The 19128-nt window shown below is 39.0% G+C and overlaps 1 protein-coding gene across 1 annotated transcript in view; it reads left to right on the top strand.

The window, feature by feature from the left end:
- The first annotated feature begins 317 nt into the window (after positions 1-317).
- ERCC6 (ERCC excision repair 6, chromatin remodeling factor) overlaps positions 318-19128 on the top strand; it is a 46232-nt gene continuing 27421 nt past the window's right edge. Inside the window, 5 exon segments of the mRNA XM_008502029.2 lie at positions 318-787; positions 3148-3265; positions 5633-5741; positions 9471-10194; positions 18878-19003. Of these exon segments, the coding sequence (XP_008500251.2) occupies positions 318-787; positions 3148-3265; positions 5633-5741; positions 9471-10194; positions 18878-19003 (1547 nt within the window).

Raw genomic sequence — 19128 nt, 5'->3', positions numbered from 1 at the left:
GTTCTGGAGCATGACCATTTACACACAAGACTGAGCTTGTTGCCTGGCAAGTACAGTTATTTTTAGAGGCTGTTTTATTTGTCTATATATGAGCATCTTCCAGGATTGTTCTATATAGTTGCCTTTAAGAAGTTTTGAGCACTTTTGTCTCTTGATTGTGGAAATAACTGTGGAGAAACCTTTGGGGAAGGACTTACAGAGGAGTAGCACTAGGGGTTTTGAAACGAGAATTTCTTGTAAAGCAATATGCTCATCATTTTGCTTGCTTTTATTTTGGCACAGTCTTCATGAGGAACTTCATGTGTGTGAATGTGGTTATGATTATATGATTCTCCTTTGTTTCCTCTGAGCAGAGGATGCCAACAGACAACAGCCATCAGCCAGACAGTGCCCAAGAGCAAGACCTTGTCGCTACTCCAAGCAGTAATTGCCTGCATAATGCTGAGGAACTGGGAGTTGAACAAGAAAATGTCATTTGTAACAATGACTTGGATGACAGTATTAGAGTTCCCAACTCGGCCAGGCAGGCTTCCACTTCTGAGGCTGTTCCTTTGGAGGTGTCCAGAAGAGGACAGCCCCTTTTACAGATCAACAGGCAGCAGATTCAATCCATCTCATATAGTGAACAGGCTGCTGAGCTCAAAGGTTTAGGGGTTGATGTCTATGACCAGCATGTATTGGAGCAAGGAGTTCTTCAGCAAGTAGACAATGCAATTAATGAAGCTAATAAAGCAACAAAAATAGCTGATGCAGAGAGAGAATATCAGTCACTGCTGGATGACTTAAGGTAAGCTTTGTGTCCTTTCTGTTACTATCTAATAAGGTTCAGTGTCTCATGTTTTTAAAATCTGGAACGTGAAAAGATGTTCTGAAAGCACTAGATAACATGTACTGTTGTTCTGCATCACCTGCCTTCTGGAAAAGGGGAAGATATTGTTCACATCAGGGCAGTGCTTCCTTGCTCTTATTTGATTACTTCAGTCACACACCAAGACAGTAGAGGACAGCACATCTCCTTTTTCCAGTTTGTCTCCTGCCTTTCCAAGTTGCATGTCTGTTTGCTGGGCAGTGGAGAACTACATATATGCTATTATTCAAAGTTATGATTGGAAATGGTGTCACATCTTCAATTCTGTGTGCTTCCCAGGGTTATCTGCTTCTGGTCATGTGCTTACTGTAACTTTGATGACTCTATATCATGTGTTTACTACAATCAAAAGAATTTTTTTAGTTTGGTCTTCTATAGCCCCTTCTGTTTCTAGTCTCTGTAGAGTTACTGTGTGAACTACTGCAGGTAAATAATTCCACCTGTGCGTCCTTCACTCTGTTGCATCAATGCTGGGTTTTAGTGCTCAAAAGTACTATAAGCATCTGGTACGTATGGGGACTCTCGCAGAGCTCTCATGTTATGCATAAGCTTAGTTTAATGCACTGCATTAAATTTTCAGATTGTGTGGGAAGATGTAAATTTGCAAAGCTGGAGCCTAATTTCAGGTGTTGTGTAGCAGAAGGTGCTAATGAGTGAAGTGGTTATTGAGAAGAAGAACAGAGCAGCATAACTATTGCAATAAGACTGTGGTTATTGAAAAAGTGGTATATGGCACTGTCAGTTAGTTGACACATTCCTCTTTTTCTTTAAGAAGCATCCTGTGATTATTTTTTTTAAGCCCTCTGTTTTCACCATCCACTTAAAAGTTAGAAAATGAAATTTACATGAGGATATGCAAATAGTTTATGCAGACCTATAGAAGCTCTTTTGCATAAGACATAAAATGGAAGTGTGAAAGTTGATTTTTGAGAAAATTAGCAGATGTATATCTGGCTTGTTGAACAGAGGGACTAACAAAAGTAAAGATGTGTGAGTAAAGCACAACAGAGTTTAAATCCTGTAAACTCATGGGGAATCCATGAATAGAGGAAAATCAGGCAGGAAGATATATTTTTTTTTTAGTAGCTGGCACAGAGTTCATGGTAGAAGCTGCATGATTCTGTAGTATGCACATTAATTTAAGCATAAGAATGAGAATAATAAATGGTTGACATTAAATCCTGTTTAAATCCCCCAATCCTGTTTTGTGGAAGAGAACACTAGTGGTATGTGTCAGGAGCTCCTAGGGCCAAGGAAACAAGAGCCAAAAGGAAGGATATGTGCAAGGGGATGGTGTACTTCAAAGCAAAAGATTGACAAAGGGGATGGCGTGGTTCAGAAGTGCTGAATGAGAATGGAGAAGTGAAGGTGGCTGTGATAGCTGGAGAGTTTATGGAAAGCATCTGCTGTGAGAACAGTGACAGAATCCAGATTAGAGCTGGAGAGAAATGTGGCCCAACAATTTTATCCTTGACAGTTGAAGAGACTGACTTAATGCTTTGCTTTGCATATGAGGGGAATAATGGACACTTTGCAAGCATTCCAAAGAGTTTTCTTTATTTTTTCATAATGCTTTGAGATGCCAAATTGTGTATACTTATGAAATACACATAGTTAAATCAACAAAGCTAGATTTGCTAATTGCAAAGCTAGTTGCTTTGGGTAGCAGAAGAGTTCCTCCCTGGTTGCAAATGAATTAAAGAGCAGAAACCGATTATATTAGGTTATAGCATGTCATTCAGCCTGAATTTTGTATTGGATAATGGAAATATGAAAAATGATACTGCGTAAGGAAAATTTAATTTTGATATAGTGTTAAATCTTTGAGTAGTCTGTTTTTCTGCAAGTGTATTTGTGTCTTATAATTTTTATTCCTTGTGTAAAAGAGTCATTGCAAAGGCAAAAGAAATAGGCTTACTTATATAAGGGCATGAAACTATTAAAATAGTTTCAGAAACTTAAATTGCCCATTTAGATTAGTTTTGTGTTCTTTTTACCTTGCCACTATCACTTGCTTATTGACATCAGGTTTGTAACTTTTGAGTACTAAATATTGCAATGATTTGTTCAGTTTCCTTATGTTTGGGATTCTAGTATTGGGAAAATTTTGTTAAAAATTATCTTACAATGTTTAAATGAAGATCCTTATTTAGAAATTTACCTTTAGGCCTTATTTAATCTAGCCTTAAAACTTCTGAAATTTCTCAATTGTCTGAATGAAGAACATGCTATTTTTCTTTTTAAAGCTGACCCAGTGCATTGCAATCTTGTTTTTTCAGATCATGTGAAACATCTCTGAAACAAATAAATAAAATTATTGAGCAACTTTCACCTCAAGCTGCCAACAAAGATGTGAACCGAAAACTACATTCTGTAAAACGGCAACAATATAACAAGGTGATTGGATTACCTTCATTTCCTGCAGACAACACTTAGTTTGTAGTTTATCTTAAGGTTTGGATTGTGTGATACTGTTCTCACTTAATATAGTTCAGAGTCAGCCTAAAATTGTGGTCCTTCCCTTCCAAATGGTGTAATTTTCTGCTAAAACATGCAAGTAATTAATTTAAAGATGTGAAAGTAAGAGCTGATTTTCATTATATTCCAAGTTTCAGAGCAACCTAAAACTGAAGTTCTAGGATCTGATCAGAAGACTGATTTGCATTAACTGTATCTCTCCCAGTAGTATTTGGAGAATTAGCAAGGCATTGCCAGGGCATGATTCAATAGCTGCCCTAAATCTTGGGTCTTGTGGTCTCCATTCCCTACCTGCCTTTCCTTAATCCTCTTTCGTTGTCTGTATCTTTCTTCTTCCAGTTCACATCATTCTCTTCTATGAACCATTTTAACTCATTGATTTGGCAGAAGCTGCTCCAGCTTTTTTTCTGCCAGAATAGTAGGTTAAAGAAGCATTTAGGCTATCTAGCAGGCATCAGTGTAAGCAATGTATACATTGCTCGTGTAAGCAATAGGCCTCTACAGCTGTGAGTAGAAAGGAAATTTGAGAAAAGGGAAGGTTCTGGACAGGAATGCAGCACTTGATCACCTCACTGTCTGATGGAAATGCACCCTAATTTCTCTAATAAATGATAAATGTGACAGAAAAAAAATACTGTCCTTCGCCCTCTGGCACTTCTTCCCAGTCTCAGGCTATATTTCACTGACTCATCCAGTTGTTTGTTTTTTAACCTTGATAATTTCAACAACTTGGATAATACTGCACACAGTGTGTCCAATAAAGAGATTGAGGGGGAGAGTACTGAAGAGTGGCACAGCTCTTGGAACAAGTATCTGGAAGCAGTGGGAAGAAATGTATTAAATCAGTCTAACTGCCAAAAAGTGATTATGTAATTCGACACTATATTTTGCTTGGTTTTATATTACTTGAAACAATTTACACAAGTTTTAGTTGCAGGGAAGGTTCAAGGTGCAAATTTATTATTCGACATCTTTAACAGTCCTGGAGTGCAAAAATAAATCCCTCTGTGAAAACTATAATCTGTAAAAGTTATCCTAGTAGTCTCAAGAGTGTTTTAGAGGCTGCTTGAAGGCAAGCAGTGTGTTTAAAGTTGGTCTTGAGCTACTTTTTTTGCATGGAGAAGTTTCTTCTAGAACTCTTCCTTTTGTAGCATTTTTTTTTAAAATTGTTAAAGAAGACTGGTTGTTTGGGTTTTTTTCTATTATCAAGATGAATGGGAAATTAATGACTGATAGAAGACATGTATTTCCATAGAGCTTTGAGTGGCAGTGAGTGTTTTTTGATAGTACTCTGACAGGAAGGGTGATACATGCATACGAAGAAGCTATTATGTTATACCATACATCACTATGCATACTCTTTGTGTTTTGAAAAGTGCTACATGAAGACATGGGCAGGCTTATAACAGTTCTTCACCAAAAAAGAAAACTTTCTTCATTTTGCCATGAACTTGTTTCTTACTGAAGCATATGCCTCTCTAGATAAGGAAATATTTCCAAAGAATGGAGTAACAAATGTGGACGTTTATGTTGCTTTTGTCTTTGTTTTAGTGACTGAAATTTTTTATTTCATAAATGAAAGGGAGCAACACCAAGGGATCACAACATTATGAGTAAATATACAGTTGAGGATGTTAAAATCAGATAAAAGATGTAACAGAACAGCCAGCTGTGAATTATTTTCCTGTCAGTAACGAGCAACACTTTGTTTGGCATCTGTAATGTTGATTTTTTTTTTTCTTATTTTTTTTAAGATCACTTCACTTTGTAGTTTTTGCTGTTAGATTAGATGTGATCAGTTGTGACTTGTGTACAAACATGTTAGGATGACATACAGATTTACAATTTCAGTTTCTTTCTAGCAAAACATTTATAAAACTTTGGGGCTGGTACATAAATCTTAATAACTTTTATAGCTGTTTTTAGTGGCTTGTTTATTCAGTAGCCCAGCCTTGCAAATCATGAACAAATCCACTTAATCTGTTTCAATGACTGCAATCAACACATTCATAAATTTACTTCAAAAGATGTACATAAAATACATAGTGTGCACCTGAAATTTGTGTGTATAAAAATATCTGCTCTTACTCTATTCATATTGTAAGATGCTTGCACACACACATAAGTGTTCTGTGTGTTACGTGACGCTTTTTTTCACTTTTTTTGTTTCAAATGAGATTCTAGTGGAAAATATGGCAAATATAGTAATTTAAGTCTTGTTTAAAAGGATAGCAAGTTTATGAACCAGTATCTTAATATTTGTTGTATATTTACTTGTCATTACAGCAGCAACAGCTAAAGAAAATCAAAGCGAAACAAAAACATCTCCAAGCAATTCTTGGTGGAACAGACATGCTTGATAAAGTGCATGAAATTGAGTATGAGGAAGGTGAAGGTATGTGAGAAGGCTTAAAATTCTGTTCTAATTTGTTCTAATGCCTTTTTTTGTCTGGAGCTTGTTTGCAAGATGAAGTAAATTTCAGTGGTTTACCTTTCAAGAGAGAGTTTAAAACACATTTTCTGCACCTGCAGAATTTCAGATTGTGGCATATTCATGTGGGAAGTTTTAAAAAATGGTTGTTAATCCGTGTTCAGCTCAGTAGGGATGGCTGAGGCACATTAGAGTATTGGGCTTAATAAATTGGAAATCTTAACATTTTTTCACAGCTAATTTGATAAAGATGACTTACATTATGATTGAATTACATTTTCTATGCTGGATGCTATCAATCAGCACTAACGAAATTGTTTTTTCTTACTGTTGGGAAGTATCAGTAGAAATGGAAGGGGGAACTGTTTCTTTTCTACAGTCTGCACTGCAGTTTAAATTAAAACAAGGCTTCTTCCAAAGCTGGGTACGTGTTCTCTCAGCATTTCACTAGATGGCCTTTCTCACTGCTGTCTGTCACCTGAGGGTGGATTTTGTAGCCCCAGATAGTGGCCACAATCACTAACTCACAGTTTTCTGCAGGGCAAGTTTGGACTCCATTGACATTTCCTGGTAACATTTGGGCTACATTGTTGTTTCCAGTGGTGTGAACCCTCTGTGCTATTTGTCCATTGCAGCTGTGACTAGAGTCGATTTCAGATCTTGCTGAGCTCCTGCTTCTTTCCTGGTTCAACTGAACATCTGGGAGTCAAAACCTCAGTAAACTCTTCCTAGCAGAAAAACATCTTTAATCCTTTTTCTTTGAATGGATTCATGGAGAAAATCTCAGGCAAGCAGAGTGAGGAAATGTAACTAGGAAGTGAATGGAGTTCAAGACAAAATGGAGTTGAGCAGTTCTAGGAGTTTGAGGGGGTGGAGAGAGGAATTTCATGCCTGATGCATCATCATTTCTTGTCAGACATGTTTCAGTGATGAATACAGTGCTTTAAACAGGGCAATATACAGTAGCATGCCATGCTGGCAGTTCTGCTGCAGCTATTTTGAAAACTTGGACTGTAACAATAGATTTCAGACTGCTGAATTCAAGAGCTTTTCACCCCTTTATGGTTTTAAACACCAGTATAGCTTGGTTTAATATGTATGGTAACAGTATGCAGTTTAACTGAAGTGGTCTTTTATGGCCGTGTGCTATGCAGCCAATTTGACTTTTAAAGTCATAATCCTAATATTAGTATAGTAGAGTAATAGTCAGGTGTGGGTTTTTTTCCTTTTTTGAAGCATGTGGGAAGACAGACTTTTATGTGTTTTGTAAGATTTGTGTCTGTCCTGGCACAGCAATGGAAATTTCTAATTTCAAACTTATTAGTAGTACTGAAAAAAATTAATAATAAAAACAGGAATAGGAGACCTGTGTAGATAAGTAAGGGTCTTCTGAAAAACAATAAAGGGAAGAAGGAAATGTACAGAATATGGAAAACAGGACTGGCCACTTGGGGGGAATATAGGAATGTAGTCAGAAAATGCAGGGATGCAATGAGGAAAGGTAAGGCCCATCTGGAACTAAAGCTGGTGAGGAGTATCAAGGACAACAAGAAGGGTTTCTTCCAGTACATCAAATAAAAAAAATGAAGAATAGGGGTAATAGAGGCCTGATGATGAATGAGGCAGGTGCCCGAGTGGCCTAAGACACAGAGAAGGCAGAGTTATTAAAGCTGCTTTTGCTTCAGTCTTCACTGCAAAAGTCAGCCCTCTTGAATCCTGGACACTGAAGGTAAGAGAGAAGGTCTGGAGAGAGGAAGAGTTTCCCTCAGCAGAGGAAGGCCAGGTTAGAGGCCATTTAGCTAAACTGGATGTCTCTAACACCATGGATGCATCCATGAGTTCTAAGAGAGCTGGCAGATGCTATTGCTAGGCCACTCTCCATCATCTTTGAGAGGTCATGGAGAATAGGAGAGATGCCTGAGCACTGGAGGAGGGCTAAGGTCACTCCAGTCTTCAAAAAAGGCAAGAAGGAGGACTCAGGGAACTTACAGGCTGGGTCATCTCACCTCTGTCCCTGGTAAGGTGTTGAAAAAAAATAATTCTGGACATCATCACAAAGCATGTAAAAGCAAAGAATGTCATTGAGATAAGTCAGCATGAAGTCATCTGAGGGAAAGCATACTTGACCAACATGTTTGCCTTCTTTGATGTCATTACTGGCTAGCTAGGTGAGAGGAGAGCAGTGGATGTTACCTATCTTGACTTTTGGTACTGTCTCCCATAGCATCCCCATTAGGAAACACAAAAAGTGTGAGGTAGATGAGTGGACAGTTAGGTGGACTGAGAGCTGACTGAGTGACAGAACTCAGAGGGCAGTGATCAGTGGAGCAGGGTGAATTTGGAGGCCTGTAACCAACCAGCAGTGTCCCCCAGGGGTCAATACTTGGTCTGGTCTTGTTCAATATGTTCATCAATGACCTGGATGAGGGGACAGAGTGTATTCTCAGCAAGTTTGCTGATGACACAAAGCTGGGAGGGGTGGCTGACACTCCAGAGGGCTGTGCTGCCATCCAGTGTGACCTGGACAAGCTGGAGAGCTGGGCAGAGAAGAACCTGATGAGGTTGAATCAGGGCAAGTATAGGGTTCTGAATGTGGGGAGGAGGAACCCCAGGCACCAGTATAGGTAAGGGGTGGACCTGCTGGAAAGCAGTTTGGAGGAGAAGGATCTGGGGGTCCTGATAGATAGTAAGTTATCCACGAACCAGCAGTGTGCCAGGAAGGCCAATGGAATCCTGGGCTGCATAAAGACGAGTGTGACCGGTAGGTCAAGAGAGGTCATTCTCCCCCTCTGCTCTACCTGGTAAGGCCACAGCTGGAATACTGCATCCAGTTCTGGACTTCCCCAGTTCAAGAGAGACAGGGAACTGCTGGGGAGAGTCCAGCAGAGCACAACAAATATGACTGGCAGATTGGAGCATCTCCCTTATTAGGAATGGCTGAGGGGCTGGGACTCTTTAGCCTGGACAAGAGAAGGCTGAGAGGAGACTTTATCAATGTCCACAAGTATCTAAAGAGTGGATCCAAGGAAGATGAACGTCTCAGTAGTTCCCAGTGACAGCGCAAGGGGCAATGGGCACAAGCTGGAACATAGGAAGTTCCATTTAAACATCAGAAAAAACTTCTTTACCATGCGGGTGACAAGGCACTGGAACAGACTGCCCAGGGAGGCTGTGGAGTCCCCTTCTCTGGAGATGTTCAAAACCTGCCTGGATGCAGTCCTGTGTGGTTTGCTCTGGGTGATCCTGCTTTAGTGGGAGAGTTGGACTAAGTGATCTCTGGAGGTCCCTTCCAACTCTGATGATTCAATGAAATGGGCAATGTTGCTCCATATGGGAAAGCAGTGGTTTCTTACACTGAACATGATGACGTGGGTTGAATTGTCAGCATAGGGAGGGCATTAGAGTTCATGAACCATGGGGGACTGTAATCTTATGGTAGCTGTTGCTGCTGTATGTTGTTTCAAAAGTTTTTAGATACAAATCATTCTTGACAGTATGAGAACTGTTTTCCATACAAAATTTGAAAAGTAGTTTGAAGTAGAAATTTCAGTCTGACTTTAATAACCTTCTGTTTTGTTGGGGTTTGCCTTTTCTGTGATGGAGGAACAAAACTAAACACAACACCCTTGTTCTTCTGTTTGAGTTATTCATAAGCTGTTAAAAGCATGCTGCATATTCTGATTTTTGTTGTAGAACCTGGTCCATCCTGTCTTGGCAGCATGCTTATGCCTGCTCAGGAGAAAGAGTGGGAAGAGCTTATTCGTACTGGCCAGATGACTCCTTTTGGAACTAAAATACCTCAGAAGCCAGAGAGGAAGACACGACGATTAATGCTAAATGAAGCATCTGATTTTGAGAAGTACTTAGCAGAACAAGCTAAGCTGTCATCTGAGAGAAAGAAGTTACCTCTTCACAAAGGAGCAAAGAAGAAAGCACAAGCCAAAAATATTCAGTGTGTGGCTCCCGCATCAACTAGAAAAGAAGAAAGGGATAAAACCCTGTCAAAAACAGATAAGCGCTTAAAAAAACACATACGAAGACTTCAGAAGCATGCCCTTCAGATTCAGTCAAAGGCAAGGATTCCAAAACATAAGAAATATCTTGAGGCCAAGAAGTTCAGGCATGAAGAAGAGGATGACAGTGGAGAGTCTGAGTATGTACCTGATGGGGAGTGCTTTGATCCGGAAGCAGCAGAAGAGGAGGAGGAGCAGGTGTCTTCTGCTGAGAATGAATCTGATTATGAACTCAGGCATTTGTCAAGAAAAAGAAAACATTTGGTGAAGAGGGATATTAAAGAAGCTGAAGATGATGCTGAATTCATTCCAAGCTCTGACAAAGAGGAACATACGCTGGGGAAGCGCAAAGTAAAGAGATGGAGAGATGATGGAGATGAAGACTATTATAAACGGAGGCTAAGGTTAGTCTTAGACATTTTTATTGCTAATGCTTTTTAATGCTGAACTGCAAAGAGCAAGGTCTGTAATATACTGCTAGGAACTGAAATAATGAAAACAAGATAGTCAGAATTATCATAGCCTTCCAAAAGGAATCAGGCATACCTATTAATTTTTTAATTAACAGGGACTTTGCTGTTTGATTTTTCTGATTTTTACAGGTCCTTCATTTATAAGCTTCAGTAGAAGCTGTTTTTTTCAGAACTGGGACTGTGCCCAAAGTCAAGTATGTCAAACAACACATTACTTGGCAGGTGTATAGGGAAACAAGCAAACAAATAAACAACAACACCACAAAAAAAATCTGTTTGATAGGCAGAATTATAGTGCAGACAGAAAACGTCCTCCCTTGTCAGAGGGATGGCACTTTTAACTGAGTTAGTTTTCTAATGAGCATCTTCTATTAAATAAACTGCTATGTTAACTGAGAAAATATAGTTAAGTATATAAGTTGATTTTGAAAATGGCAGCACAGAAATATCTGTGCTTTTTAAATTTTTATAACCTATGTGTTATGATCTCTCTGTGGCTACAGTGTGCTGTCAAGATGTTTCCTGTACTGGTAGCATAGTTAAATTCCTAACAGTAAAACTGAACAATTTTACCAGTTTCACAACTACTCAGAAAATGTTTTGAAGGGGCAACAAATGTGACGTGATTTATTAAGTCGTTAAAATGCTAACTAGTCATGGCAGTGAAGTTAAGAGAGAATTCTTCACATGCTGGGAGTCAAAAGATCTAGATTGCAAAAATGTTTTCATTGTTTATATTGTTGTCCAACCACTGATACATTGTTGCTCTTCTAGTATGAGTATTGAGCTTCATTCAGTGAACTTCATCTTGTGAAGAGCATTCTTACTGTTATTTGATTATCTTTAGTGAGTGTCTTTCAAGTAATTTCATAGTCTTCTTTAAAAATCATGGTTTCCAATTTGAAAACAACTGCTCTAGAGTGAAAGAAAGAATAGGCACTGGGTCTGTCAGTGGAGAATGATTGATGTAGTGGCAAGACCTAGCAGAGAAATTTGGTTAATGCTTAGGATAATCTGATTTTACACTTCTGTAGAAACATAAAACATAAAATCTTATGGATTTAAACACAGCTTAAGCTTTAAATGCAGCATCAGAAAAGGGGTCAAGAAGTAGAGTTATAAACACCATCTCCTCCTGTGGTGAGAGCCTGAGCTGCTGTAGAGGAAGAGGTATCTTCTGACAGCAGAGGCAATCACAGCTCATAACAAAACTTCAAATAAAAAGAGGCAAACTTCACTTTTGCATTGCCTGTTACAAAGGCATATCAGGACCTGATATGAAGCAATAGGTCTGCAATCCCAGGGTGCTGCTTTTCAAAGTGAAAGCATAGTTTATTGTGCTTGAATAGAAGATTTCAGCAACTGGCTAGTCTGAACGATGTCCAAAGGGTCAAAAAGAAATATGTTTTTAATTGGATGCATTAACAAAAATTAATTGTACTTAATTGGTAAAATATTTACTCTTTTATTGCATAAAACTTTACTCTGCACATTTAAATTAGACCAATATTAAATCATTTTTAATTCAGTGTTTTCATCAAGAGTAATTTATTTTGATTGAAAGTTTTAATATGACTCACAATTTAAATTCATTCAAACACGTTTTTTAATAACTCTAAGATTGTGACAATTTATCCTTAGCAAAGTCATATCATAGACTACATTTCTTTTGGTTACTAAAGTTACAATAAAAGCCTAAATGAATTTTAGAAATATCAATAACTGTAATTGCTAGCAAAACACAACATCTCTTAAAAATTTCATAGCTGCAGTTATAGTGGCTGTTAAGCTGCAGCTGTCCACATTGACGTTTTTATGCTGACACCCCCAGGTAATCTTCATTATGGGAAGTGCCATGAGAAAATAAAGTATAGTGAATTAAGAAACATATTAGGAGTGCTATAGAAATGCTGTCATTTGCTTACATTTATGTCTTGTTTCATGTCAGTTTTACTTTTGAATGCAAATGAATGGGTAAGATTATGGTATATTTTACCCCTGAGAAAGGCAGGGGAAAATCCATTAGGATTACTTTAGTTGCCTAAACATCTAGTCTTGTGCTTGGCACTGATAACAGTCCTACACTCTTAAAGATTGAAAATGAGTTTCCTTAACATTAAAACTTTTCAGAGATGACACTTGAGGATTTTGGTCGTGTCAAGGGGAAAATACACTGATGTTGTTAAAGCATGATAATTAGCTAGCTGCAGGACTGCATAGCATCATCTGAACAAGACTGTTTTCAGAACAGGAGCTGGTGTTTTCTGCAGTAAACAAGGCAAGTTGAAGAACACTTGGTTTGTTCCTTCTGAAGGCTACTTTCAATGCTCAGCCTAGTCATGCAAAGCAAGATGTGATCAATGGAGTGTGAAAAAGTGAAAGTTATATGTAATTCACTCACAATCTCAATAATTTCAGTTCTTTTCTCTTGTATGGGTCTGGCCTTTCTCTAGTTATTGTTACTGGAAGCAAACTCTACAGACAGGCAAGGGAAATACTTTTTTTTTCTGAAGAAGTTAACATCTAAAGTGAATTATAGCTTGCAAGAATAATGAACAGTAGCAAGGATTATCAGGGTTATGGAGAGTAAGGTAAATAAATAGAACAATGTCAAGCAGCTAAAAGGTAAGTTTAATATTCAGTTTAAAGTAGCATATCATCCTTCCCAACTGCCCTTCATACTGGCTATTACCAAATGAACCCAGAAGATTAGGTTATCAGCTTTTAGGGTGGTGCCATACTCAGCCATAACCATCTTGGTCTAAAAGAGTTCAAAACTGGTGCTGGTGGGATCTTAACCTGTTGCCTCCTATCTAGTGGAATGGTCAGGTTATGACTGAGCCAGTTTGTTTGAAGACTATTGATTAAGTGAAAATGCACTGTCCTCCAACTTCTTTTACATAGGATCAAAAAATAGAAGTAACTTTGTAGGTAGATTAAATGCACAGAAAATAAACATTTTCTATATTCTCAGCAAAAAAACTGCTGCAAGGTCCTCTTATTAATCTCATGGTCTTGCAGATCTGGAAACTGCAATTTATCAAGAATATGAGGGTTTTTTGCATATTTATCAAAGCTTTCCTTTGCATATATTAAAATAAAAAGCATAAGTATAAGCAAGTAATTTTTACTTGTTCTAAGATATATAGTGTTACAGTACTGATGTCACTAATACAGCATCTGCATAATGTAACAGCTTGGACAAAACAAAAAAATGGCACTCATGGTCAACATAGCAGTTGTCAGTATGTGTCTGCTTGCTGCTTCAATAAATGGATTCCATATTGTGTTGTTGGATACAAGTGCTCTATCTGTGTTTTCTTTGTGTATTCTGTATAGTTTGTAGAGTACATTTCTAATAGTTCTTTATTCAAATGTTATCAAATGCTCAGCAGCAAGGATAAGAAAGCTGCTTCTTTCTGTGTCTCCAAAGTGATATCTAATCAGCTGGAAGTTGTGGCTATTGGCTTGCAAAACAGTTATTAAAAAGAATCAAACAAAAAGTTAAAATTCACCTAAATATAATTTGTTTTTGACAAATCAGATCAGTTTTCATGTGCTAGCTCTCTCTGAAGCACAAGTCACTGAATCTCTTGATGTTTCAGAGTTATAAATTAAAAAAGGATTAAATATTACCTTTCCTGAAAGATACTTTCTTAGAGCATCCTAACTGCTCTTTAACATGACAAAGCCAAGACACAAATGAAGATATATCTTGGCTCACTCACTGAATACACCTTTCATTCTAAGCTCAAGTGTGTAATTGTCTATATCGGTCTTAATTTACTTATGGAGACTTGTGGTACTAACTGCATGTATTTCATCTGTTAGGATGTACCAATTAAATCTACCCATATAGGCCATAAAAAGTTAGATCAGAAAAGTAATGCTGAATACTTCAATTTAACAAATTAGAATAATCTGTAAGGGAATCTTAGCTGTCTAAAATAGAAAACATACTGTGATTTGCAAATGCAAACTATATTAAACACTCAGCTTGGTTCCTGACTGTATTTAAAAAAAAAAATTTAAAAAATCATACTCATTACTGTTTTGGATGCAGAATTTCTTTCTAGGGTATTGCAATAAGTGGGAAATGGGCTTAGTATCTGAATACATTCTTATATTACGAAAAATTTAATTGTATGATATATAGCTTTCATACTGCACTTGCAGTTGTGTTTCTGCCAGTTACTATGGACAACATAAAATAGTTTTCTCAAGGATCATTCTTTTATTTTCAAGGGACCTTGGTGGTATAGTAAAACCTGTATTTTCTCATTTATGCATATAAATGTATGCATATTAATGATGTTTACCTGATGTGAGTAAGGGATGTATTGGTCAATATAATACTCCAGTTAAGTCTCTAGTAGTTAAGTCAAATGTGAGCTACTGTTCTGTCTTCCTCCCAAGTTTGACTTCTGGAGAAAAATACAAGACCAATTGACCGGCTGACTGACCTAGTCTAGCAAATACTGTTGTCCTTGTTCACAGCCTTTCAAAAACTGAATAGAATCATAGAATAATCTGTGTTGGAAGAGACCTCTAAAGGTCAACTAGTCTAACCCCCTTGCAGTAAGCAGGGACATCCTCAACTCAAGCCACACCTTGAGCATCTCCGGGAGTGAGGCCTTAACTACTTCCCTGGGCAATTTGTTCCATTTTTCTACCACCCCCATGGTAAAGAATCTTTTCCTAACATCCAATATAAATCTGCTCTTCTCTAATTTAAAACCATTGCCTCTCATCCTATCACTCCAGGCCCTTGCAAACAGTCCCTCTCCAGCCTTCCTTCAGGTACTGGAAGGTCATCATTAGGTCTCCCCAGAGCCTTCTCTTCTCCAGGCTGAACAACCCCAGCTCCCTCAGTCTGTCTTCATAGGAGAGGTGTTCCAGCCCTGTGATCATTTTTGTGTCCCTCCTCTGGACCCACTCCATCAGATCCATGTCCCTCCTGTTCTGAGGGCTCCAGAGCTGGATGCAGAACTCCAGGTGAGGTCTTACCAGAGCAAAGTGGCAGAATCCCCTCTCTCCATCTGCTGGCCATGTTTCTCTTGATGCAGCCCAGGATGCAATTGGCCTTTTGGGCTGTAAGCTCTCACTGTTGGCTCATGTCCAGCTTTTCATCCACCAGCACCTCCAAGCCCTTTTCTGCAGGGTTGCTTTCTAAAACCTCATCCCCCAGCCTGTACTGACAGTGTGGATTGTTCTGACCCAGGGACAGGACGCTGAATTTGGTCTTGTTGAACCTCATGGGCTCCACCAGGGCTTATCTCTCCAGTTTGTCCAGGGCATTCTGGATGACATCTTGTCCCTCTGGCTTACTGACAGCACCACTCAGCTTGGTGTCATCCACAAACTTGCTGATGGTGCACTTGATCTCACTGTCTATATTTTTGACAAAAATATTAAACTGTACAGATCCCAGTACAGTCCCCTGAGGGACACCACTTGTCCCTGGTCTCCATCTGGACTCTGAGCTATTGACCATCACCCTCTGGATGCGACCATCCAGCCAATTCCTTATCTACTGAACAGTTCAACCATCCAAATCTGTATCTCTCCAATTTGGTGAGTGGGGGAACCGTGTCAAAGGCCTTGCAGAAGTTCAGATAGATGACACCCACTGCTTTTCCTTTGTCAGCTGAGGTAGTCACTCATGTAGAAAGCCTTCACTTACAGTGGGGGGGACTTTGTCTCGCTCATCTCCATCTTGTGGACCATCAACATGAGAGCCATGAGGAGAGGGGTTGCCAGTGAATACTCAGCCAAAGAAGTTGTTGAGAATCTCAGCCTTGTTCCGTAACAACAAATTGTTGCTTTTTCTTTCAACTGGTAATTGAGCACAAAAAAGCCCTCCAGACCTTTGGAAGAAATGTAGTGTCGGAGCATGCAGTACTACAAGTTGTATAATTATACACTTCAGTAAAGTAACAGGTACAGTGTATACACATAATAAGCATTTATTAAGTATGGTATTGATTAGTTTGAATTTTAGACATATGTATTCTCTAGTTATCTAATAATTCTAAGAGAAGTTTTAGCATTGATCACATTTCTGGCAGAAAATATAGTAGTTATATTAAGGTGACTTGCCTGAATTTCTGGTCATCTACCAGCTAATTTCACAAACATTTCTACTTGGTTTCTGAATCACTTTTTCTAATGTACACTAGAGGGCAATCTGTTTCTTCCCAGGGGAGACTGAAGCTGTGGTATTGGCTTGTGGAAATTCATATTGGAATACAGAACTTGAGTCAAACTCTTGTAAAAATTATTTCTCTGTTTAATATCGATTCTTTACCTAGCTAGCACTTTGGAAGATTTTCAGTCTACAGTTATCTTGATTTTAATGTAAGTGGAGCTTTTGTCCTTGGTTTAAGTCTTGTTGTAACTGAGTCACTGTACTTGACATTTGTGCCAGTCATGTCTGCCCTGAAAATGACTGAGCTAGATAGCAACATGGCTGAAGTCTTAAAGACTTGGGGCAGTGCTTCAGGTGTTTTATAGTGTTTTCAGCTTTGTTTCCAGGTTACGAATGAAATTGTCAGGGATGGTAACTGCTTTACAGGCAGTTGCTTGAGGTAAGTTTTAACAGTGACTAATGTTTCTGTCCTTTTTGTCTAGTTAGGTCTGGATATAAATCAAGATAATGAAACTATTTAGGTTTCTGGAGCTGATGAAATTTGCAACTTTGGGCCAGAAATTAACTAACATTTTTATGATTATGTTTCTTTTTCCTGGCATGGATAAAATTGGGCTAGTAGATTTGGAAACAAGGCATTCATCCCATAACATTAAGGTACAGTGGATGCTACACAGTGAGGCTGAAAAGAAAATACAAATTACATGTTAAACTCTAGGTGCAGTTTATCTTTGAATGCTTGAAAGCAATGCAGAGCTGTACAGAAAATGAGGACAAATAACTTTTAAAAGATTAAAAATAAAAAAAAAGGGGATGCAAATGTGGATTTTCTCCTGGTTTTAAATAGTTCAGAAATCCTTTTTTCCAGCATTTGAAGTGTGGTTTGGAGAAGGGGGCTGGGAGTTTCTTATTTTGTTCCTTATTTTTGCTGCTACAGAAGCAACCTAAGCTAATGGTAAGATGTTACCATGGGTGTACTATTCACTCACCTGTAATTGTCATTCAGAAACTGAGATGTACTGGAAAGATGTTGCATCATATTAAGTCATCCTCCATCCATTTACTGCAGGACTGTTCTAGAGTGCATTCACAGAATCACAAAACCAACCTTGGTTGGAAAAGACTTTCAAGATCCTGGAGTCCAACCATTAACCTAACACTGACAAGTCCTTAACTAAAACAAATCCTGAAGTACTACATCTACACAACCCATAAATACCTCCAGGGATGGTGACTCCACCACTGTCCTGGACAGCTTTTTCCAATGCCTGATAACACTTTCAGTGAAGAAATTCTTCCTAGGATCCAATCCAGCCTCCCCTGGTGCAACTTGAGGCCATTACCTCTTGTCCTATCACTTGTAACTTGATTGAACAAACTGATCTCCATGTCTTTACAACCTCCTTTAAGGCGATTGTAGAGAGTGATAAGGTCTCCCCCTCAGCCTCCTTTTCTCTATGCTAAACAACCCCAGCTCCCTCAGCTGCTTCCATAAGACTTGTGCTCCAAAACCTCCATCAGCTTTGTTGCCCTTCTTTGGACATGCTCTGGTAGCTCAATGTCCTTTCTGTAGTGAGGGGCCCAAAACCTCACACAGTACTTGAGGTGCAGCCTCATTGGTGCCAAGTACTGCGCTAAGATCAGCTGCCTGCTGGCCACGCTATTCCTGGTACAGGTCAGGATGCTGTTGGCACTCTTGGCCACCTGGGCACACTCCTGGCTCACGTTCACCCAGCTGTCGATCAACACCCCCAGGTCCCTCTCTCTCCTTGGAAGCTCTCCAACCTCTCCTCCCCAGTCCTACAGTACTGTTGGTGGTTGTGGTGGCTAAAGAGTAGGACCCAACATTTGGCCTTGTTGAAACTCATGCAGCTGGCCTGGGCTATCAGTCAAGCCTGTCTGGCTCCCTCTGCACGCAGATCAACACTTCCACCCAGCTTAGTGTCATCTGCAAATTTACTAAGGGTTCATTCCGTCCCCTCATCCAGATCATTGATAAAGATGTTAAACAGGAGCAGCCCCAGCACTGAGCCCTGGGGGACACCTCTCATGACTGAGCTGCCAACTGGATTTAACTCCAGTGACCACAACTCTTTGGCCCTGGCCATCCCAGCAGTTTTTAACCCAGCAAAGCGTATGTCCATCCAGGCCATGAGCAGCCAATTTCTCTAGAAGAATGCTGTGAGAAACTGTGTCATGTGTCTTACTAAAGTCAAGATAGAAAACATCCAGAGCCTTTCCCTCATTCAATAAGCAGGTCACACTGTACTAAGATGGTTTCTTTGCTGTCAAGTTAAATGACTGGATTTTCAAGCATCTCACTCAGGATGTTCCTTGTTGCTGAATGCAGTAGATTTCAGTTCTAGAAAGGTTAAGATACCTTTTTTGCCTCTGTGTAGTGTAGATTTCATATACCATCATTTCTGTGCAGTAATTGAATTTTGTTGACTCCTTATGTCACTCTAGGAGGTGGCAAAAAGAACGATTGAAGGACAAAGAACATCAAACAGCTGAGGAACTTTCTGAAGACAGTGACACGGAATTTGAAGAAGGCTTCAAAGTACCAGGGTTTCTCTACAAAAAGCTTTTTAAGTATGTATTTTGTACTTTATTTTAATATTATGCTACTATATGGTGTCAATAATAGTAGTAACAGTCACTGTGATTTCTGCATGCCCTTTGCTGTAACACTTACTTGTGACAGTGAATGATGCCTC

The sequence above is a fragment of the Calypte anna genome, chromosome 6 (assembly GCF_003957555.1).
Source record: "Calypte anna isolate BGI_N300 chromosome 6, bCalAnn1_v1.p, whole genome shotgun sequence".
Lineage (NCBI taxonomy): Eukaryota > Metazoa > Chordata > Aves > Apodiformes > Trochilidae > Calypte > Calypte anna.
The sequence above is the reverse complement of the archived record's forward strand: the minus strand, read 5'-3'. Positions and strand labels throughout refer to the sequence as shown.